At 43.2% G+C, this 24,613-nt stretch overlaps 1 protein-coding gene across 4 annotated transcripts in view; it reads left to right on the top strand.

The window, feature by feature from the left end:
- Window positions 1–24,613, top strand: part of LOC128572952 (zinc finger protein 208-like) — a 47,454-nt gene that overhangs the window by 1,636 nt on the left and 21,205 nt on the right. The window contains exon 2 of one of the 4 annotated variants that reach the window (XM_053573105.1): window positions 22,766–22,880. The exons of 1 other annotated variant lie outside the window; for it this stretch is intronic. In XM_053573105.1, coding sequence (XP_053429080.1) covers window positions 22,878–22,880 — 3 coding nt within the window. In that variant the 5' untranslated portion in view covers window positions 22,766–22,877. 2 more of the 4 variants (XM_053573104.1, XM_053573107.1) reach the window with 2 other exon arrangements.

Genomic DNA, 24,613 nt, shown 5'->3' on the forward strand with positions numbered 1-24,613 from the left:
CTTAACTGTTTTTTCAATTTGACTGTTGTTGGTGTATATGAAGGCTACCGATTTATGAATGTTGATTTTGTAACCTGAGACGCTGCTGTATTCCTTGATCACTTCTAGGAGTTTTGTAGTAGAATCCCTAGTGTTTTCCAGGTACACAATCATATCATCTGCGAAGAGCGAGAGTTTGATCTCTTCTGACCCTATATGGATACCCTGGATCGCCTTTTCTTCCCTAATTGCGGTGGCTAAAACTTCCATTACAATGTTGAAAAGCAATGGAGACAATGGGCAGCCTTGTCTGGTTCCTGATCTGAGTGGAAATGATTCCAATTTAACTCCATTCAATATGATATTGGCTGTGGGTTTGCTGTAGATAGCCTCTATCAGTTTAAGAAAAGTCCCTTCTAGACCAATTTTCTTGAGTGTTCTGATCATGAAGGGATGCTGGATATTATCAAAAGCTTTTTCTGCATCAATTGAGAGAATCATATGGTCTTTGTTTTTTAATTTGTTTATGTGCTGAATTACATTTATAGATTTACGTATATTGAACCAGCCTTGAGACCCTGGGATAAAACCAACTTGGTCATGATGTATAATTTGTTTGATGTGTTGCTGGATTCTGTTTGTTAGGATCTTGTTGAATATTTTTGCATCTATATTCATTAGTGATATTGGTCTATAATTTTCTTTTCTTGTTGGGTCTTTTCCTGGTTTGGGGATCAGGGTGATATTTGCTTCATAGAACGTGTTTGGTAGTCTTCCTTCTTTTTCTACATTTTGGAACAGGTTGAGTAATATAGGTACTAATTCCTCTTTAAAGGTTTGGTAGAATTCTGACGTGAAACCATCTGGTCCCGGGCTTTTCTTTTTAGGGAGGTTTTGTATAGTTGATGCTATTTCTGAACTTGATATGGGTCTGTTCAACATTTCCACTTGATTCTGGTTAAGTCTTGGAAGGTGGCGTGCTTCCAAGTATCGGTCTATTTCCTTCAGATTTTCATATTTCTGAGAATAAAGTTTGGTATTGGCACAAAAACAGAGAAATAGATATCTGGAATAGAATAGAGAACCAAGAGATGAATCCAGCTACTTACCGCTATTTGATTTTTGACAAGCCAATTAAAAACATTCAGTGGGGAAAAGATTCCCTATTTAACAAATGGTGCTGGGTGAACTGGCTGGCAACCTGCAGAAGACTGAAATTAGACCCACACCTTTCACCATTAACTAAGATAGACTCTCATTGGATTAAAGATTTAAACTTAAGACATGAAACTATAAAAATACTAGAGGAGAATGCAGGGAAAACCCTTGAAGAAATTGGTCTGGGTGAGTATTTCATGAGGAGAACCCCCCGGGCAATTGAAGCAGCTTCAAAAATACACTACTGGGACTTGATCAAACTAAAAAGCTTCTGTACAGCTAAGAACACAGTAAGCAGAGCAAGCAGACAGCCCTCAGAATGGGAGAAGATATTTGCAGGGTATAACTCTGACAAAGGTTTAATAACCAGAATCCACAGAGAACTCAAACGCATCAGCAAGAAAAAAACAAGGGATCCCATCGCAGGCTGGGCAAGGGATTTGAAGAGAAACTTCTCTGAAAAAGACAGGCGCACGGCCTTCAGACATATGAAAAAATGCTCATCATCTTTAATCATCAGAGAAATGCAAATCAAAACTACTTTGAGATATCATCTAACTCCAATGAGACTAGCCTATATCACAAAATCTCAAGACCAGAGATGTTGGCGTGGATGCGGAGAAAAGGGAACACTTCTGCACTGCTGGTGGGAATGCAAATTAATACATTCCTTTTGGAAAGATATATGGAGAACACTCAGAGATCTAAAAATAGATCTGCCATTCAATCCTGTAATTCCTCTGCTGGGCATATACCCAGAAGACCAAAAATCACAACATAACAAAGATATTTGTACCAGAATGTTTATTGCAGCCCAATTCATAATAGCTAAGTCATGGAAAAAGCCCAAATGCCCATCGATCCACGAATGGATTAATAAATTGTGGTATATGTATACCATGGAATACTATGCAGCCTTAAAGAAAGATGGAGACTTTACCTCTTTCATGTTTACATGGATGGAGCTGGAACATATTCTTCTTAGTAAAGTGTCCCAAGAATGGAAGAAAAAATACCCAATGTACACAGCCCTACTATGAAACTAATTTGGGACTCTCACATGAAAGCTATAACCCAGCTACAACTTAACAATAGGGGGAAGTGGGAAAGGGGGGGGTGGGTAGAGGGAGGGGAATAGGCGGGATCACACCTGTGGTGCATATTACAGGGGTATTTGCGAGGCTTGGTAAATGTAGAATGTAAATGTTTTGGCACAGTAACTGAGATAACGCCGGAAAGGCTATGTTAACCACTGTGATAAAAATGTGTCAAATGGTTTATGTAGTGAGTGTATGATGCCCCATAATCATATCATTGTATACAGTTATGATTTAATAAAAAAATTAAAAAAAAAAAAAAGACTAGGTAATGTTGGGTAATTATGACAATACTTTAAAAGGAAATGTTGTATATTCTGAAAAATCTTGTTCGCTGTATTATTTGGACTATGTCTTTTATACATTTTAACTTTTTTAATGAGTTGGAAAGAGATGAATTGAAGCAGTATATATTTTTAATGTTTTTACATCCTCGATTGTGTTTTAATAATAATGGCTGCTTGATTTTTTTTTTTTTTTTAAGTACAGCTCCTCAAGCTTGTTTTAATTCAATGCTCAGCGCATTTATGGCTTGAGAAGTTGTATTAAGGGCCTTGAGGATGGCACAGGCCAATGGACTAACTTTCAAATCGAGTCCAATAGCTAGCCTTGGTACGACACAAATGTGTAAAGTGGTGTATTTAGCAGTGCTAAAAAGGTGTAGTTGGCTGTTATACGTTTCAGGGAGGTTAATGTTTTTAGACAGGTTGCACTTAAAGTTTTATCCCCGGGGTAGAAAAGTAGTTAATCTCAGTGAACAAGGTTTCCCTGTGTTGTAGCAGGGATATATGAAAAAGACTGGGTGCCATATAATAAGAACCGTCTTTGGGGCGGCGCCTATGGCTCAGTGAGTAGGGCGCCGGCCCCATATGCCGAGGGTGGCGGGTTCAAACCCAGCCCGGATCAAACTGCAACAAAAAAATATCCGGGTGTTGTGGCGGACGCCTGTAGTCCCAGCTGCTCGGGAGGCTGAGGCAAGAGAATCACGTAAGCCCAAGAGTTAGAGGTTGCTGTGAGCCGTGTGACGCCACGGCACTCTACAGGAGGGTGGTACAGTGAGACTCTGTCTCTACCAAAAAAAAAAAAAAAAAAAAAAGAACCGTCTTTGGGGTAGCTTGCTGTGTCTATTGGCATAAGGTACAAAGGTGGTTAAGTTACTTTTAAGAAAGGAATTATTAAGGTTAGTGTATCAGAATGGGCACCTTTTATTATGACTAGTAGTTACAGTTTTCTGTTGTATAGTAAATGTACCTTTTTTCTTGACAGTAGTGGTTGTTTTTTAACTATAAATATTTGAGTATGTGATAATCTTCTGGATATATGGGGAAAATGTGACATTTCTGATTAGTTCTAGCAGGTGCACATCTTCATTAGGCATGAAGTAAATAGCTGTTCTACATAAATACTTCTAGTAAGATAGAAAGCAGACATATTTATGACATTTTGGGCTAAATCAGGCTATACATTTTTATTTCATCCAAATGGGACAAGGTTCTGAGGTGTATGTTTATAGTCGATGTTTATAGTCTATAGTCTGCCGTGTATAGTCTTAAGAGGAAGATGACGGGATTGTATTTCTTCAGTCTTAATGTGCTGTTTCCTCCAGAAGAGGCCATCTAGTTTTTGTGCGCATTAGCTGATTCTGGAGTGAGATACGGCTTTGAGTGGAGTATGGTGGGCCCAGGCTTCTAGTCCTGCAAGTTTCATTGCTGTGGGTGTCATCAATAGAACATCTTCTGGACTAGTCTACTTTTTAAGCTGGACTTGGTTACTAGGGTAAAAGGGATGTAAACTTCCTGTAGGGGTTGACTGAGGTCTAGGAAGAGAGAACTTGTGAATAAGGAATACTACTTTCTCCATTTGTTGTACATACTTTTGTACTTTAGGATTATATTCCACTTGTCCTGACATTTGAATTGAGACTGCCTGGAAGGGTTTCTTACAAACAACTTTGTGAGGATTATTGGCTACCTTTATTCGAAGTAATTTGAGGGGCCATACCTGGTTTTAATGTAAATGGATCTTTTGGCATAGTTTGGCAGTATTTTAGTGTCTAATTTATTTATTTTTTTCTTTTCCTGGTGACTGAGGTCTCCAGGCTATATGCAATTTGTTTACCTCTATGTAGCTTCTGCCATGGAAGACAGACCATTATTACTTTGAAGACTTCTGGGGAGCTCATAAGGGGAGGTGGGGGATGATGTTTTTCAGAAGGACATTTATTACTTATGTAGTTTTGTTTGCGTGGGAAAGGCTTTTACTTATCTTGAAAGAGTAACCATTAATCCTAGTAAATATTTCAGACTGTTTGATGAGAGTATTTGAGTGAAGTCTATCAGCTAGTTTTCTTCTTTTTTTTTTTTTTTTTTTTTTTGTAGAGACAGTGTTTCACTTTATGTCCCTTAGGAGAGTGCTGTGGCATCATACAGCTCACAGCAACCTCCAACTCCTGGGCTTAAGCGATTCTCTTGCCTCAGCCTGCCGAGTAGCTGGGACTACAGGCGCCTGCCACAACGCCAGGCTTATTTTTTGTTTGCAGTTCAGCTGGGGTTGGGTTTGAACCCAGCACCCTCGGTATATGGGGCCGGTGCCTTACCGACTGAGCCACAGGCATCGCCCTATCAGCTAGTTTTCAAAAGCATTATCTTCTGGTCTGGTCAGAGTGGTTTTTTAGATCTGTTGTCTGTTTGGGGGTTGCTTCCTGTACAAAGCAAACACTGAGTATTTATTTTTTATCATCTGGATAAGTTGCCCATTTACAACTTATGGGGGAAGGAACTCGGTTAAAGTTTTTTTGTGAGAATGTGTCATCTCATAAAGTTGTTTAGTTACCTGAGGTGTTAGACTTCTGGGTAGCATGATGTTGTCCCTGGCTGTTGATGAGTCAAACTATTTTTTTTTGTCACAGAATTTTTATTTTTGTTTCTTTTCTTACAGGTCAGATTGAAATCAGATAGGTTTAGAGGTGGCATTAAGGGGGCTGTTACTGTCAGTCTTGCAATTTTTGCTTTACCACGGTGTCACTCTGGTTTTCTGTTGGTACAGGATTAAGTCTTTTCTGGTGTCCTGGACAGTGCATGACTACCAGCTTGCGTGGAAGCAAGGCAGGTTCTAGAAGCAGGTTGTACAGCTGCTGAACTTGTTTTGTTTTTTTTTTTGCAGTTTTTGGCCGTGGCTTAGTTTGAACCTGCCACCTCTGGCATATGGGGCCGGCGCCCCACTCCTTTGAGCCACAGGCGCCACCAGTTCTAATGTTGTAGTTAGAACAATTAGTTCAGCATTTGGGTTGAAGTCCCTGGTGGAAGGGCTTTCATTTCTCCCAGCCTTTCTACAGTCACTACAGTACAACTTTCCCTTCACATTTCTTTTTCAACAAACTGCTTCCGTCCATCCACAGAGTCCAGTCTACCTCTTTGGAAGGGTTGTCTGACACGTCTCCTTGGCTAGAGAAAGACTTGTTCAATTACCTGTAGGAATTGGAGGTAGAGGGGCTGGGTTCAATCCAACGATCACTTCTAACTATATTTCAGGGTTATTAAGTAATATAGCTTGATATCTTCTCATCATACTTGTAGTTAACTAAAAGTTTCTTTTTTGCTGAAGTAGGGACAAGACCTGATGAGAGGCATAAACTAGAGTCAGTTGTCTCAAGGTTTCTTTTAAAACGTCACAAGTTGCCACCCACTAGCTGTAAAGTCTAATTGATAAGGTAAATATGGGACGATCTGGGGTTAGTGCCAATTGTTTGCATCAGTCCTGCAAGGCCAAACCCCTGTCTTTCCTGCACATATAGAAAGAAAGATTTTGTTAACTTAGGCAGGCCTGTAGCAGGAACCGATGCAGACAAAAGTCTCCAGGAACCCGTTGGAAGAGGAAGTGGCTTTTTGCACGGGCCAGAAGACTCTGCTGACTAGTATCCAAAAACCACGCCCACCGATTCAATGTCTTGCCTTTCCTTGATACATTTTTCGGGCTTGGGTGCACGTGAAAGCCGTGAGAGACGTAAAAGTCTTGTGATTCAGGGGAAGGTCAGGTTGGCCCGCGCCCTTGCTACCAGGCTACCTGTCCTCAAAGGCGACAGATGGTTAAGGAAGTTACAAGGTTACTACATAGGTCCAGCACATCCCAGGCAAAGGGCTTATAGATAACAGAGACATCTGCTGCAGTAGAGGTAGTAATTAGTGGCTTTCGTATGTGTCACAGACTGGCTAATGCCTGTGTGGAGTTTCTAGACAGAATTTAGCTTTGCTTTTACTCTCTTGCCTCAGGCCGAGAGCAGAGACCTTGAAAAGGCTTTTACGTTTGTGCAGGTGAAGGAGCAAAGGAAATTTTACCCCAAAATATGATTCCTTGGTATAAAGAATATTTTGAATTAAAGGCCATTTATGAACAGAAAGCTTTGGAAGAGGTCTTTTCTCTCTGTACGTAAAACCTGAGCAACCTGATTTAAAATCAGTAGGGGCTGCTGACTTCCTTATTGCATACAATAGACCTGACCCTTAGGTCATTTGAACCACAAGACCTGTCTCTGAGGTTAATCTGTAAATCAATCTGTTTCCACCCGTCTACACACATCCCTCTAGCAACCACTTGCTGCACATACTTTCCACAATCTCCCCTCTCCCTTTTAAAAGGCATCTCGAAACGTCTCTGACCATCACTGGGACTTTGGGTAATCATTCTTGTGGTTCTCCCCCCATGCACATGGTATTTGGGAATAAACCTTTCTCTTATTAATGTACCATAATTGTGCGTTGATCTTTCAGCGAACCAACTAAGGGAAAATGGCAGGATTCTTTTTTTTTTTTAGAGACATTCTCACTTTGTCACCTGGGTAGAGTGTCGTGGCATCACAGCTCACAGCAACCTCTAGCTCCTGGGCTTAGGTGATTCTCTTGCCTCAGCCTTCGGAGTAGCTGGGAGTACAGGTGCCCGCTACAATGCCCGGCTATTTTATTGTTGCAGTTTGGCCGAGGCCGGGTTTGAACCCACTACCCTTGGTATATGGGGCCAGTGCCCTACTCAGTGAGCCACAGGTGCCGCTCAAAGAGTAGGTTTCTCCTGTGATCCCTGCACAGGGCTTTGTTACACTCTTTAATCTAATTCAAGGGTATGTTTTCCTGTCTTTCCAAGGCCTTATACAAGGGTTTAGGAATCCTTACCGGGCAGAAACTTGTCACATTCAGACATCTCCAAGGCTGTCTTTTAGTTGCAGGGGTTAGAAAATGTAATATTAAATTGTTTCTATTTTAGGCTCAGTGCCCGTACCAAGGTGGTTACAGTGCCAGCCACATACACCAAAGTTAGTCGGTTTGAACCCAGCCCGGGCCAGGTAACCCACAATGACAACAGCAACAAAAAATTAGCTGGGCATTGTGGCTGACACCTGCAGTCCCAGCTGCCTGGGAGGCTGAGGCATGAGGATTGCTTGAGCCCAAAAGTTTGAGGTTGCTGTGAACCGTGATGCCACAGCACTCTACCAAGGGTCACATAGTGAGACTCTGTCTCAAAAAAAAAAATTGTTTCTATTTTTTAATAGGCTGCATTGTCCAGGCTTTGAAAACCTGGTTTTCTTTGAAAACCAAGAAATTTCACTTTCTACAGACAGATTTGAGCTTTTTGTTTTGATACCTAAATGCCCCATTTAGCTAAATGGTTCAGTGTTAATGTTGGTTTATTTAGGCATTCCTGAGAGTCCAGACAGGTGATAAATCATTTACCTGTTTTAAAGTGCATTCTTTTTTTTTTTTGACAGAGTCTCACTTTGTTACCTTTGGTAGAGTGCCATGGCATCACAGCTCACAGCAACCTCAAACTCTTGGGTGTAAGTGATTCTCTTGTCTCAGCCTCCAAAGAAGCTGGAACTGTAGGTGCCCACCACAATGCCTGGCTATGTTTAGAGTCAGTGTCTCTCTGGCTCAGGTTGGTCTTGAGCTCAGGCAATTCATCCACATGAGCCTCCCAGAGTGCTAGGATTACAATCATGAACCACCACACCCAGCCTTAAAGTGCATTCTAAGTTCACAAATAGCTAAAGAAGATTGTGGGAGTGTTTATCTCTACCAAAATGCCTATAATTCTAGCAATCTGCAAAGTCTAGGGGGGTAGATCGCTTGAACTTGGGAGTTCAAGACCAGCCTGAGCAACGGTGAGCCCCTGACTCTAAAAAATAGCGGGGCATTGTGGTTGGGTATCTGTAGAGAGCCAGCTGTGAGGGGCAGGCCTCCTGCAGCTTGGGAGAACATCCAGGGGACAACCCCCCCTGTATCAGTCCTCCTCAACAGATAACAAATTTTCTCCAAGTTTCAACTTTTTACCCAGCAGAAGAAAAACCTATTTTCCTTAAAACTTTAGTTTTTTTTTTTTTTTAACTTCACAGCTGCACTTCAAAGCAGTCATGTACATTTTCCAGCTAATCTTTAGATGTGTAGTATTGCCCATATTTCAGAGGTCACACAGTCATAATAGATTATGTTTACCTGGGAATTTGTGCCTGTTTCTCTTCTCATAATTAAGTTGAACATGTGTCTTACTTCCTTGAAAAACAACTTTGTAATGCCTCCTTAAAAATAAAGCTGTTCGGGCACTTGGGTGCTGGTGATAGAGAAAAAGAGCCCAGTCCTCCAATTCTGTCTTTGACACTCAATTCCACCTCTGTCTTTCACATCTTTGTCTTTCTGGTTTTATTTCATCTATTTTATTTCATTATTTCCCACTGATCCTACTCTAGTTCATTTACTTTTCTTGCTGGGTCTTGACATATCTGTAGTCCCAGCTACTTGGGAGGCTGAGGCAAGAGGATTGCTTGAGCCCAGGAGTTTGAGGTTTCTGTGAACTATGCTGCCAGGGCACTCTACCCAGGGTGACAAAGTGAAACTCTGACTCAAAAAAAAAAGGAAACCAAATTCAAGAACTGATTGGGTACAGTTATGCATTGACTATCCAGGTGAAACCTTTCTGGTTTCCTAATCAGGGGATCATGCAGTTTACAATTGGTTAAGCCTAACTTAGTTCCTGCTAAGTTAATGTTGGGGTGCAGAAAATAATTCTTTTTGTTTTTTGAGAGAGAGTCTTACCTTGTCACCTTAAGTAGAGTGCGGTGGCATCACAGCTCACAGCAACCTCAAATTCTTGGGCTTAAGTGATTCTCTTGCTTCAGCCTCCTGAGTAGCTGGGGCTACAGGCACCCGCCAGAATGCCTGGGTATTTTTTGGTTGCAGTTGTCATTGTTTAGCTGGCCCAGGCTGGGCTCAAACCCGCCAGCCTCAGTATATGTGGCCAGCACCCTACTCATTGAGCCACAGGCACTGAGCCCAGAAAATAATTCTTACTTTTTTTTTTTTTCCAGTTTTTGTCCGGGGCTGGGTTTGAACCCGCCACTTCTGTCATATGGGGCTGGCACCCTACTCCTTTGAGCCACGGTGCCGTCCTTTTTTATTTATTTATTTATTTATTTTTTCACAAAATACTGGTGCCGTGGCAAGCGCCTGTATTCCCAGCGGCTTCCGGAGGCTGAGGCAGTGGGGTGCCCGCAGCCCAAGTCTGAGGTTGCGGTGAGCTACCACGCCCACTGCACTCTGCTCAGGGGCATAGGGTGGGACCCTGTCTCAACAACAACAACAAAAAAGTAAAGAAACAGAAAATAATTCTTAAAAAAATTGTAGCTTAGACAGGCTGAGTGCTTTTGAAAGTGGGAAGCTTTTTGGAAATAAGCCTGAATATCAAGGCCGTTATAACGTAGTCTTTCTCCTCTCATCACAAGAATAGGGAATGGACTCTCTAACAGATCTTTATGTAACAAAGAAAGCTTCTTCCCCAAATAAAAACAGTTGCCTTCTATTGTTTTCCTGTTACCTCCTTATCTGCTGCAGATAGAGTATTCAGCCACTCTTAATTTTATTTTTTTTATTTTTTTAATTGTTTGGGATTCATTGAGGGTACAGAGAATTAGGTTACACCGATTGCATTTGTTAGATAGAGTCCCTCATTATAATTGTGTGCCACCCCCAAGAGGTGTACCGTACACCGCGACACTGCATTCCCCACCTTCCTCCCTTCTCCCCACTTGCTGCATTCCCCTAACCGCCTTGTTTTACTTCATCTACTGCCTTCATATTAGAAGAGAGTACATTGGATTTTTCCTCCTTTATTCTTGTGATGCTTTACTAAGAAGAATGTGTTCCACCTCCATCCAGGTTAATACAAAAGATGTACAGTGTCCATCTTTTTTAGTGGCTGAATAGTATTCCATGGTATACATATACCACAGCTTGTTAATCCATTCCTGGGTTGGTGGGCATTTAGGCTGTTGCCACATTTTGGCGATTGTAAATACAGCTCCGATAAACAGTCTAGTGCAAGTGTTTTTATAATAGAAGGATTTTTTTTTTTCTTTTGGGTAAAGTCCCTCTTAGTAATGGGATTGCAGGATCAAATGGGTTGTCTAATTTGAGTTCTTTGAGGATTCTCCATACTTCTTTACAAAAAGGTTGTCTTACTTTGCAGTTCACCAGTAGTGTTAAAGTGTTCCCTTCTCTCCACATCCATGCCAGCATCTGCAGCTTTGAGACTTTGTGATGTGGGCCATTCTCACTGGGGTTAGGTAATATCTCAGGGTAGTTTTGATTTGCATATCTCTGATGATCAAGGACATTGAGAATTATTCATGTTTATTAGCCATTTATCTGTCTTCTTCGGGGAAGGTTCTTTTCATGTCTCTTGCCCATTTATACAAGGGATTATTGGCTCTTTTTTTGTTGATTAATTTGAATTCTCTATAGATCCTAGTTATCAAGCTTTTGTCCAATTGATGATATGCAAATGTATTTCCCCATTCTGAAGGTTGTCTATTTGCTTTGGTTGTTGTTTCCTTAGCTGTACAGAAGCTTTTCAGCTTACTTAAGTCCCATTTGTTTGTTTCTCTTGTTGTTGCAATTGCCATGGAAATCCTCTTCATTAAGTCTTTCCACAGGCTGATAACTTGTAGTATTTTCCCCATACCTTCTTTGAGGATTTTTATTGTTTCATGCCTTAAATTTAAATCTTATTCATCTTGAATCAATTTTTGTAAGTGGTGATAGTTGCAGATCCAGTTTCAGTCTTTTATATGTGGTTATCCAGTTCTCCCAGCACCATTTATTGAATAGGGATTCTTTTCCCCAGTATATGTTATTTGGTTTATTGAAGATCAGGTGGCTGTAATGTTTGTTTCATCTCATGGTTTTCTATTCAGTTCCAAAAATCAATGTCTCTGTTTTTGTTCCAATACCATGCTATTTTGATCACTATGGCTTGCAGAAATAGCCGAAATTCTGGTAGGGTGATACCTCTGGCTTTGTTTGTATTACTGAAGGTTGCCTTGGATATATAGGATTTCTTTTGGTTCCGTACAAAATGAACAATTATTTTTTACAGTTTTTGAAAGTATGATGATGGTATTTTAATAGGGATTGCCCTCAATCTATAGATTGCTTTCCATAGAATTGACATTTTTACTATTTTTTTTTTTTTTTTTTTTGCTAGAGCCAGGTTTGAACCTGTCACCTCTAGTATATGGGGCCAGCGCCTTACTCCTTGAGCCACAGGTGCTGCCCAACATTTTCACAATGTTGATTCTTCCCAGCCATGAGCCTGGTATGTTCTTCCATTTGTTAATGTTTTCTACTATTTCTTTTCTTAGGGTTTGGTTTCATAATTCTGTTTGTAGAATGTCCTTCACCTCTTTTGTCATGGATATTTCTAGGTATTTCATTTTTTTCAAGCTACCGTGAAGGGAATTGTGTCTTTGGTTAGCTTCTCGTCTTGGTTGTTATTGGCCTATACAAAGGCTACTGATTTGTGGACATCGATTTTATATCCTAAGAAATTGCTGTATTTTTTTTTTTTTTTTTGAGACAGAGTCTCAACTTGTTGCCCTCAGTAGAGTGCTGTAACAATCATACCTCACAGCAACCTCCAACTCCTGGGTTTAGGCGATTCTCCTGCCTCAGCCTCCCGAGTAGCTGGGACTACAGGCGCCCGCCACAAGGCCCGGCTATGCCAATTTCTTTTTTAATGGACATGGGATCAATCTCTTCCAAGTTGCCATCTTATAAAGGTCCTTGGGAACAGAGATCTCTATGTTGGGTATTGATGGTAATGTAATCCACCCCCATGCTACTCCACCTTTATGGTGCACACTTTCTCAACACTTTTTTTCTCTTTTTTTTTTTTGGCAGTTTTGGCTGGGGCTGGGTTTGAACCTGCCATCCCTAGTATATGGGGTCAGCACCCTACTCCTTGAGCCACAGGCGCTGCCCCGAACACTCTTTCTTGAATTCATTCCTTATTATCCCCACAAGTAATTTTCCCTACTAGGTAGAGATATTCTGCCAAAATTGCAAGCAACCTTGACAATTGCTGCTGGTCCCCACTCTTACTACCCATCCTACTCCTCTCCAACGACTCCCCAACAATCCCTCCAGTCTCTCATTCTGACCTCCCTGTAAATCCTATTGTAACACTACACACTTTTCCAAATATTTCTTTTTCCCTTACCTAATCCTGAAGATACCTAGTTTATTGATAACAGTTCTTTTCAGCCCACTGCTCACTCCATTGCTAAGACAGTGTCTTTTTCCCACATTATTACCTCTATTACTTTGCCCCCGGGCACTTTCTTGCAACAACTCTTAGCCCTCACTATTAAGCTCCTTCCCATATGGCCTTACTCTGTATTCACTCCACCCCTCACAAACCCCTTTTGTAGTACTTTTAAAATAATGTATGGCAGAACTATTATTCTAGACCCTGGCCCTTTCCCAGACTCTATCATAGAAAACTATTTTTGCATCCTCCAGGAAACTAGACACGAACTTAAAATAACAATCAATCAGCTTTTACCCCAACCCTCAGCAGAGAGAGTCACAGACCATTTGGCAGGGCAACAAATTCCCCTCAAATCTCCCTTGCCCTGCAAGATTTTATCTCCTCATTGGACAGGCCCTACCACAATTCGGTACAGCATCCCCACAGCTATTCACCTTGTGGACTCCCCAGATTGGATTCACTGATCTGGAATAAAACTGTGTCCTACTGAGGCAAGAGAATAAAAGCAGAGCTAAAATCTGTCCTAGTCACTCTGTACAGGCATTTGCCACACAGTCTGTAATGCTCCTGCCTCTACTGCTGCAGATGCCTCTGTTATCTATATGCCCTTCCTTTGGTATATAGTAACCTTCCTTTCCTAGGTAGTAACCTTGTAACTTCCTTAACCTTCCTTCCTCTACTGCAGCAGATGTCTCTGTTATCTATATGCCCTTCCCTTGGTATGTGCTGGGTGTAGGTAGTAACCTTGTAACTTCCTTAACCTTCCTTCCTCTTTGAGGACTGGTAACCCACCCAGTACCAAAGGGCAAGGGCCAACCCGACCTTCTCTTGAGTCCCAAGACTTTCACGTCTTTCACATCTCTCACATCCTTCAAAACTTTCACATGTATCCAATCCCTAAAAAATGTATAAAAGCAATGAAAGAGATTGAGTCAGGCGGCTCAGTTTTGGGGACACTAGACTGCCGAGTCTCCGAGCCAGAGAACAAAGCCGCTTCCTCTTCCAACTGGTGCCTGGAGTCTTCTGCCTGCCCTGGTTTCCTGCTACACTACAGGAAATCTTCCAAAGCTGAAAAGCTATCATTGGAAGTCACAAGTACTATCCTGCATCACCTTAAACTCACCAGGATCCTTGAAGAATCCACTTCCTAATAAATGCAAAACACTTCTCCCTGATTTTTTCCTTTTCTCTATAACTTTTCTCAGGATGCCTGGCGACTCTCACATGTTCAAAGTGGGAACGACCTCCTTAAAGCCTCTAAAAATCTGTGGCTATAAGGCACCTTCCAAGACTTTCTCCCTGAAGAAATCCAATTTTCTTTCTTCTTTTTTTCCTTCTGGCTGCCCCTCCTATCAATTTTGGCCTTTCTCCCCTACCCATCAATCTCAATTAATGATAAAGTCACTAATTATAATCCTTCTCGTTCTGCAAGTCCTTGCTTCATCTCTTGACTTATTGAACAATCACCTGAAAACTGCTCATACCATTGCCCTATGATACCACCTAAATACCAAGCACCTCAACCTGAAGAAAAAATAAAGAATTCCTGTAAACACCATTCCTCTCCCCCTCCCATTCTTTTTACAGGCAGCCCACTCAGTCCCTCCCCGCTGCAAGAAGCCCTTGAAGAGAAGCCATGCCCATCACCCTACCTCCTTATAATAAACTAAAAAGGCTGGTATGATAGATCAGGTGTACCTGCCCAGACAGGGTCAAGTTCATAGCCCGCCCAGAGAGAGTCAGACTCCTGTCCTTCCCAGGAAATAGAAATGCCACGAATCCTGACTGCCCTAACCCTTGAAATCCCTGTCCGCCATAGCCCACGTGTTGATTTCTACCTGGTCAGGAATCTCACCCCACCTGTACTCGAGGTGGAATAAAGGCCACTTAAACTGCATGAATTGGATCTTCATTTTCCTTTCATCTCGCGTCTTGGAATGATTTTATCTTTGGGTCCGGAACCTTTCAGTAACAAGTTCACGTTTACTAGCAAATATCTTGTTTAATCTTGGACTATTATCTTTATTTGAATTATACAACCAACCTAATAATAAAAAACCCACAAGGGGGGTTCAATGTTGCTCTCTCCACATATAGCCAGTTACTGGGAGTAGGAAGTTTGTCAATGCAAAAATGCTTTATTTCAGAAGGCGCATCAAGTGGGACGGGGAGGCAGAGACACCTCAAATCCCCCTGTCAGATTAGCAGGGTCAAGGGGGTTTTACGGAGGTGAAAATGAATAATGCATAAGGGTAGTGAACCTGATAATGTTTGCGGTGGAGTGCAGGGCACACAAGCACAGTGAGGAATCATGCTAGTACATACATTCCATGAACAAAAAATGGTGGTCACATCCCTCCCCAGAGTGGGAATTTTAGTGCTATAATGAGCTAGGCTTCATAGTGGTCATTCTTTTACCCTGTGCACAGGCTCAGAGGCTCTTGAGCACAATCTGTGCTGGTGTGTCACTCATCTTGTCTTTCTCTGGACGATCGAGTAGTGTAAAGCTCTGCAGTGATCTCAGGGCTGCAAGGAGGTTCTGATGTTTCTGGGAAAAAAACTCACTAGAATTGCATCGTGGACAGAAAGTTACAAAGTTCTGCTCAGCAGTTTGTCCTGAGAGCTCTCTCTCTCCTCTCCTTTCTCTAAGGCTGCCGTTGCTGGGCTGTTGGGGCCGAGATAACACTCACCGTTTCAGTCTGGTCATGTCAAGGCCACTTAGCTGAGTGCTTCAGTCATAATGTGAACACTGAAAACTTTGAAATATGAGAGAACAAAGACACTTGAGAATTATGACAATTTTAGTTAAAGCCAGTTAAACTAAACAGCTGGCGTTGTGTCTGATGACTTTAGTCCCATCTACTTGGGAGGCTGAGGCAAGAGAATAGCTTAAGCCCAAGAGTTTAAGGTTGCTATGAGCTGTGATGCCTTATCACTCTACCGAGGGAGGCATAGTGAGACTCTGTCTCAAAAAAAAGAAAGAAAGAAAGAGAGAAATATTATTTGCACATTCTTTTATGAGTTTTGATGCAAATGAAAAGACACTTTTTTTTCAAATGCTTTGTTTTTTTTATGTTTTCCATTAGGTGCTGTCTTCTTTTTTTCAACCTAAGTGTTCTTTGTTATACAGTCAGAGGACACTGGCCATGATTTCATAAAATATCATACTCTGCTTCTTACTAACATTTTAAATTTTGATGCTCTTTTTTCTGAAGGGATACATGCATTTCTTTTCTTTTCTTTAGAGACAGAGTCTCACTTTGTCACTCTCAGTAGAGTGCCATGACATCACGGCTCACAGCAACCTCCAGGTCTTGGGCTTAGGTGATTCTCTTGCCTCAGCCTCCTGAGTAGCTGGGACTACAGGTGCCCGCCACAACGCGCAGCTATTTTTTTTGTTGCAGTTTGGGCAGGGCCATGTTTCAACTGGCGACCCTGGGTATATGGGGCTGGTGCCCTACTCACTGAGCCACACGTACCACCCCATATATTTCTTTTTTGAGACAGAGTCTCACTATGTTGTCCTCGGTAGAGTGCTGTGACATCACAGCTCATAGCAATCTCAAACTCTTGGGCTTCAGTCTCAGCCTCTCAAGTAAGCTGGAACTAGAAGAGTCAACCACAATGCCTGGCTATTTTTTGGTTGCAGTTGTCATTGTTGTTTAGCAGGCCCAGGCCAGGCTCGGACCTGCCAGCTTGGGTGTATGTGGCTGGTGCCCTACTCACTGAGCTATGGGCGCCAAGCCTCCTTTTTATAGTTTTTAATTAATCGTCTACTCGGACGGTGCTTGTGGCTCAGTGAGTAGGGCGCTGGTCCCATATGCCGGAGGTGGCCTGTTCAAACCCAGCCCCTGCCAAAAACCACAAAAAAAAAAAAAAAAAAAAAAAAAATTAATTGTCTATTCAGTAGAGCTAAAATGTTAGATGTTGCATTCTCTTCCCCTTGTCTGAAAACTGAGCAAAATAATCATTCTCCTGTTTTATGTATTATTTTCAATTCTATGTATTTTTTTCTATCTTGTATTTTTCAGAAGAAAGTTCTTTGGTGTATCTGTGTGTTCCTATCATATTTTTATAAATACTCTTGGTTTATAAATGTTTATTTCTAAAGATAGATTTTGTCACTTTAAATTTTTAGGGTAAATATTGATTTAATGTAATGCATTATGTGGGTCGCGTGACTTCTGTGGTTATAGAACTGTAGGATTTCAATCACAAAAATTAATGAACACATTACTTTAAATTACATAAAGAAATTATTTAGACTGGACACTGTGACTAATGCCTATAATCTTAGCACCCTGGGAGGCTGAAGTTGGTTAATGGCATGAGTTTAGAAGTTTAAGGCCAGCCTAAGCAAGAGTGAGACTCTGTCTCTACTGAAAATAAAAACATTTGCCATGCAGAATGTTGCACATTTATAGTCACAGCTACTAGGGAGGCTGAGGTAGGAGGATACCTTGAGGCCAAGAGTTTGAAGTTGTTGTGAGCTGTGACACCACAGCACTGTACCAATGGTGACAGAGTAATTCTCAAAATGAAAATAAAGAAGGGCAGCGCCTGTGGCTCAGTGAGTAGGGCATCCCCATATACTGAGGGTGGCGTGTTCAAACCCAGCCCCCACCAAACGGCCACAAAAAAATAGCTGGTGTTCTGCTGGGCACCGTAGTCCCAGCTACTTGAGGCTGAAGCAAGAGAATTGCCTAAGCCCAAGAGCTGGAGGTTGCTGTGAGCTGTGACACCATGGCACTCTACCGAGGGCGATAAAGTGAAACTCTGTCTCTAAAAAAAAAGGAAAGAAAAAAAGAAAATTATTTATTTTTGTTAGGTATGATGACAGTGTTTTCCAAATAATTTTTGAAATTATTAAATACAGTTAGTGAAATACCTACAAACTAAATAATGGGATCTTTTATATTTACATACCAAATAAAGGCAAGATGATAAAAATTTTGAAAGCATCTTGTTTGGTAGTACTTGTGATGGGTTTCATTATATTATTATTTCTGTGTGCATGTCTATTATATCATAAATAAAGAAAAAAGTGTTCTTTTTTTCTTTTTTTAGAGACAGAGTCTCACTTTGTTGCCCTGGGTAGAGTGCTGTGGCATCACACAGCTCACAGCAACCTCCAACTCCTGGGCTCAAGTGACTCTCCTGCCTCCGCCTCCCAAGTAGCTGGGATTACAGGCGCCTGCCATAACACCAGGCTATTTTTGGGTTGCAGCCATTGTTTAGCAGGCCTAGGCTGGATACAAACCCGTCAGCTCAGTTCTATGTGGCAGGCACCTTAGCCACTTGAGCCACAGGCGCCAAGCCAAGACACAAGTTTTTTAAAGCTAGGTCAGGAGTCTGTCTACCTTCTACTGTGAGCACCATGGACATCCTCTTGCTCCAGGCTAGCTCCATTTTTATTGCATGCAGCATTGTTTTAAACGTCAGTCTAGTGAAGGAAGGCTACCACTTACGTCATGGTTCTTGCTATGCTTGCACTTTCTAACCAAACTATTTCTTTTCTTCTCCTTCTTTTATTTTGTAGAGACAGAGTCTCACTTTATTGCCCTCTGTAGAGTTCGGTGGCGTCACACAGCTCACAGCAACCTCCAACACCTGAGCTTAGGCTATCCTCTTCCCTCAGCCTCCCAAGTAACTGGGACAACAGGCACCTGCCACAATGGCCGGCTATTTTTTTGTTGCAGTTCGGTGGGGTTGGGTTTGAACCCGCCACCCTCAGTATATGGGGCCAGCGCCCTACTCACTGAGCCACAGGCCCCACCCCAAACTATTTCTTTAATTAACTACATTAATTAGACTGATTTACCTTTTACTATTGTTGCTCTAAGTTATTTATGATCTTAGCACAACAGAACATGGGACAGGGAACACAGTCCAGGTGCAGGATGTCAAAGCAGACCTCAATTAGGCCACAGGCACCAATCACAGGAGTAGCAATTAACACTCAAGTAGCCTTGAGCTCACACAGACTGACCCTTCTGACCATACCAAGGTCCTGACCAAAGAAAGAAGATATTTTCCTCCTTATCTAGTCCAAAGTGACTCTTGTTCTCTTTAAGAAGGGTTAAATATTCTGCATTCCCTAACTCCCCCCACTCACTCACTCTCTCTCAGAGGCCAGCTCCACCTGGGGCCAGCCTGGCCTGCTCACTGACCTCCCAGTGGAGTTGTGTGGGTGAAGGGGTGAGGTTTCAGCAAAACAGCCTCTATGGCAGGGGTCCACAAACTGCAGCCCGCGGGCCACATGAGGCAGTGTGATTGTATTTGTTCCCGTTTTTTTTTTTTTTTTTTTTTTTTTTGTAGAGACAGAGTCTCACTTTATGGCCCTTGGTAGAGTACCATGGCCTCACACAGCTCACAGCAACCTCCAACTCCTGGGCTTAAGCGATTCTCTTGCCTCAGCCTCCCGAGTAGCTGGGACTACAGGCATCTGCAACGCTAGGCTATTTTTTGGTTGCATTTTGGCCGGGGCCGGGTTTGAACCCGCCATCCTCGATATATGGGGCCGGCGCCAAACCGCCTGAACCACAGGCGCCGCACCCCGTTTTCTTTTTTAACTTCAAAATAAGATATGTGCAGTGTGCATAGGAATTTGTTCATAGTTTTTTTTGTTTGTTTTTTTTTTAACTACAGTTCTGCCCTCCAACAATCTGAGGGATAGTGAATTGACCCCCTGTTAAAAAAGTTTGAGGACGCCTGCCTAAGAGGCCAAGTCTCCGCATTGCATTTTGCAACAGGCTTTGGATTTTTCTTTTCCTTTTTTCTTTTCTTTCTTCCTTTTTGTAAAATTATTTATTTATTTTTTAATTTTTTTTTGCAGTTTTTGGCAGGGACTAGGTTTGACCCGCCACCTCTGGCATACGGGCCGGCGCCCTACTCCTTTGAGCCACAGGCACCGTCCCTTTCGTTTTTTTTTTTTAGACAGAGCATCACTATGTCACCCTGGGTAGAGTGCCGTGGCATCACAGCTCACAGCAACCTTAAACTCTTGGGTTCACATGATTCTTTTTTCTCAGCCTCCCAAGTAGCCAGGACTACAGGAGACCACGACAATGCCCAGCTATTTTTTTTTTTTTTTTTTTGGCTGGGGCCAGGGTTGAGTTTGAACCCACCACCCCCGGCATTTGGTGCCAGCGCCCTACTCCTTTGAACCAGAGGTGCTGCCCCCTATTTTTTTTTTAAGCCTCCCTAGTAGCGGGGACTACAGGCGCCCACTAAAATGCCCAGCTATTTTTATTGTTGTTGTGGTTGCAGTTTGGCTGGGGCTGGGTTCGAATCCACCACCCTCAGTATATGGGGCCAGCGCCCTACTCACTGAGCCACAGGTGCCACCCCTGGCTATTTTTTTTTAAGAGACAAGGTCTCACTCTGGCTCAGGCTGGTCTTGAACCCTTGAGCTCAGGCAATCTATCCACCTTAGCCTTCCAAGTGCTAGGATTACATGAAGTGAGCCACTTGACCAGGACCTATATAATTTTTTTTTTTTTGTAGAGACAGAGTCTCACTTTGTAGCCCTTGGTAGAGTGCTGTGGCATCACAGATCACAGCAACTTTCAGCTCTTGGGCTTAGGCAATTCTCTTGCCTCAGCCTCCCAAGTAGCTAGGACCACAGGTGCTTACCACCACAACACCCGGCTATTTTTTTTGCAGTTTGGCTGGGGCTGGGTTTGAACCTGCCACCCTCAGTATACGGCCTGGTAGCCTACTCACTGAGCCACAGGCACCGCCCTATAATTGTTAATACCTTGTTTCCATGACTGGAAAACATGTATTTACTGTGTGTGTATATATAAACACATACATATTTATATATAATTAAAATCAATAAATTGATATATTTTATATTCAGGGTTAAATACAAATATCCGTCAGGCAGAGCTGCATCCCGGAGAAGACACAAAGCCTTGTGTAAAGAGAGCTATGGGGTTTGTTAGGTGAAGTCCATTTGGTAGCTGAGCTCTTCACCCAGGAGGTGCACCGTGTACTCCTACATTGTGCCTGTTAGTTGGGAGCTTAAATACTACCTCCTGCAATGCCAACCCCCTAGCTGGAGACTAGAGGTAATTTCACTCTTCTCTGAACTGTCATAGCCTTTGCTTGTAACTCTCAATGTTGTTCATCTGTCAAGTTACTCAGTTATTTATGTGCATGTTTTTGTTTGGAGACACAGTCTCACTTGGTCACCCTTGGTGCCATGGCATCTTAGTTCACAGCAACCTCAAACTCTTGGGTTCAATAATCCTCTTGCCTCAGCCTTTCAAGTAGTTGGGAATACAGGCACTTGCCACAACGCCGGCTACTTTTTAGAGAAAGGTGGGGGTTCTCTCTGGCTCAGCCTGGTCTCAAACCTGTAAATTCACGCAATCTGGGCCTCTCTAAGTGCCTGGCCACCTTGCCCAGCTATGTTTTTACTTAGACATCATGACGTATGTTGAAAACGCCTTCAGGCTCTGCACCTGTAGCTCAGCGGCTAGGGCACCAGCCACATATACTGGGGCTGGCGGGGTGGAATCCAGCCTGGGCCTGCCAAACAACAGTGACAACCACAACCAAAAAATGGCCAGGAGTTGTGGCAGGCGCCAGTAGTCCCAACTACTTGGGAGGCTGAAGCAAGAGAATCGCTTAAGCCCAAGAGTTAGAGGTTGCTGTGAACTGTTATGCCACGGCACTCTACCCAGGGCGATATAGTGAGACTCTGTCTCAAAAAAAAAAAAAAAAGTTTCGGCACCTGTGGCTCAAGCGGCTAAGGCGCCAGCCACATACATCTGAGCTGGAGGGTTCGAAACCAGCCTGGGCCCGCCAAACAATGACGGCTGCAACCAAAAAAATAAAAGTAGCCGGGCGTAGTGGCAGGCGCCTGTAGTCCCAGCTACTTGGGAGGCGGAGGGAGAATTGCTTGAGCCCAGGAGTTGGAGCTTCCTGTAAGCTGTGATGCCACACACTCTACTCAGGGTGACCAGCTTGATGCTCTGTCTCAAAAAAAAAAAAAAAATGCGGCTCCTGTGGCTCAAAGGAGTAGGGTGCCAGCCCCATATACCAAAGGTGGTGTGTTCAAACCCAGTCCTGGCCAAAAACTGAAAAATAATAATAATAATAATAAAAAAGAAAGAAAGAAAATGCCTTCAAAGCAGAGTCTAACTCCTATTTAAATAATAGGTTCCCAAGTGCAGCACAGAATAAACACTCAGTAAACAGATTTTCATTCTTTTAGTTGAAATTTGTTGAACACCTACTCTATGGCGAGCACAGTGGCCCTGGAACATAGAGGTGAATAAAGTCATGGTCCTGACACCAAATTTCGCTCTTCATTAGGTTCTTGGTCTTGATGATTGGAAGAACAGATCAGTGGTAAGATAGGATTTATTTGCAGAAAAGAATACAGAAGCGCCAGAGCTCCTGGTAGAGAGAAAAAACCCAAGTCGGGAGAGAAAAGCTCTCTGTCTCTGGGCTTTTTGTCAAGGGGCACATATAGCAGTATGGGGCCCTCTGTAGTTACATTTAGCATGTCTGGGACAATGTGTCTGGGTCTTAAATGAATGGCTACAATCCTTTTCTTTCCCAGGCCTGGGAAATGGGCCCCCCTGCCCACTTTCCAGCCTGCTGGTTCTGCTGCTTGCTGCCACAGCACCAACATCGCCAAGGCGGAGGTAGCAGGTCCGCACCCCCCAGCTCCAGGAGCTGGCTGGGATGCCACTTATCGTGTAGCAGTCCCTGCTGTTAATATAAAAAAAAAAAAAAGTGTTGTGGTCTTGTCCCAGAGCATTCCTGTCACTCAAGGTCAGAGAGGTGGGGCTTGAGGCTATCCAGTCCGGGATGCTCCAAAGTGAACTGACCAATGAGACGCACAGCCAGAAAGAAGGAGGCGGGTCCAGCGATCGGAGCAGTTTTTGTCTCTTCTGCTGGGCCCTGAGCTGGTGTCCGCTTTTCAGCTGTTGCTACTCCGGGAGTATCTAGGTGTCTCTGCAGCAGCTCTGTCAGCCTGTGACCTGCAGGTACTGGAAGATCTGTAGGGAGGACGCCGTTACATCCGGAAGCTGGGAAATGGTGAGTACAGAAGACTGGTGTCCTGGGAGGGGGAGGGGCGTGGTTGGAACCGGAAGTGACTGTGGCTGACCTGGCAATTTCACTTCAGTTTTACAGTCTTCAGATTGAACTTTGCCACTGGCACCCTTGGCCCTCAGGACCCTGTGGGCAAGAGGTGGAGTGGGACAGGCAGCGGGGACTGTACCTCCGGGCCTTTCCTGGAGTTGTTACTTGGACCATGTCCCCGGGCTCTCTTTGAGCGGTGTCCCTCCCACGTGGTGACAATGGAAAGGTCCTGAGGAAGAATCCCAGCTGGGTGTGTGGGGCTTGTTCATGGGAGGGGCTGTAGTCTGTGGGGCCCCCAGTTTCTCCATTCTCCTGTTAAACGTAAACTTAGGGCCCAGGGCGGTGGCTTCCTCTGTTGGGGAACTCAAAGTCTCTGGGTTGCCTGTCGTTGTTGTTAAACGCAGAGACAGGGAATTGATTCGTAAAAAGATTGTTGGATGTCCCGACCCGCGGGACAGCAACGGGGGACGCAGGAACCACCTAAGGGAGAAAAACAAACAAGGGGCGCGAGAAAGGCTGACAAAACAGTTTTCTGATCAAGTCTCAAACTTTATTGAAAAACTTGTGCCTTATAAGCATTATGGGGAAAGAGGGTGTGTCTTGTCGGGAGGTTCAGAGGAGTTGTCAACTGGGGATTGGCTAAAATAAGCAAGATGGGGCATAAGGTGATTGGTTGGCTAGTTGCTGGGTGAAGTTACCGCGTAAAGGTGAAACTTTTTTACTTAAAGAGGAAGTAGGGCTGAGCTGTGCCTTATATGCCTTCCGACAGTTGGAAGAGCTAGTAATTCCGGAGAACAGTGAGAGTACATTTTTTTTTTTTTTTCAGACAGAGTCTCACTATATCGCCCTCAGTAGAGTGCTGTAGCGTCAATTCTTGGGCTTAAGCAATTCTCTTGCCTCAGCCTCCCACGTAGCTGGGACTACAGGCGCCCACCACAATGCCTGGCTATGTTTTTTCCTTGCAACTGTTATTGTTGTTTAGCAGGCAGGGGCTGGGTTCGAAGGCACCAGCTTCTGTGTATGGGCCGGCCCCATAACTACCAGCACAGCCTGAGATTACATTTTTAAGTGTTGTTTTAGAGAGAGGATACCCGAGAAGGTCTAGGAGAACAGGTCTTCTCAAGAAGACCACAAGGATACACCTGCAGGGTCCTCTCCATGGTGACTCAGCTTTTGGGAATTTGTAGACTTAACTTCTTGGAACTTGGAAATTTCCAAGTTCAGTGAAGTCCTGTAGTTCTGTAGGGGCTGGAATAGCATCTCCCGCTTGATTCCAACTGGCCAATGAGAAAGGCACCTGTGGGGTAGAACTTTTTGACTGTCAATGAAAAGGGAAAGACCAAGCCAGTAGGGGAGCGAGGCCAGTTGGAATTCTTCTATGCTGTTAAGTTCCCTACTGGTGAATAAAGCCCTTCCTCTTATAAACGTGGTGTTTGGGTTCCTTTTCTCTCCGTTGGGCCTCGTCTTCCTGCAACATTTTGTCTGGGTAACAAATTTTAATAATTTATATAGGGGATTTATACTAAAAATATGCTTATGTGACTAACTACATGTAGTAAAGTACATGTCGCAATTAAAAAATGAATCAGGGCGGTGCCTGTGGCTCAAAGGAGTAGGGCACTGGCCCCATATACCGGAGGTGGTGGATTCAAACCTGGCCCTGGCCAAAAACTGCAAAAAAAAAAAAA

This window comes from Nycticebus coucang, chromosome 20, assembly GCF_027406575.1.
Source record: "Nycticebus coucang isolate mNycCou1 chromosome 20, mNycCou1.pri, whole genome shotgun sequence".
NCBI classification, from domain to species: domain Eukaryota; kingdom Metazoa; phylum Chordata; class Mammalia; order Primates; family Lorisidae; genus Nycticebus; species Nycticebus coucang.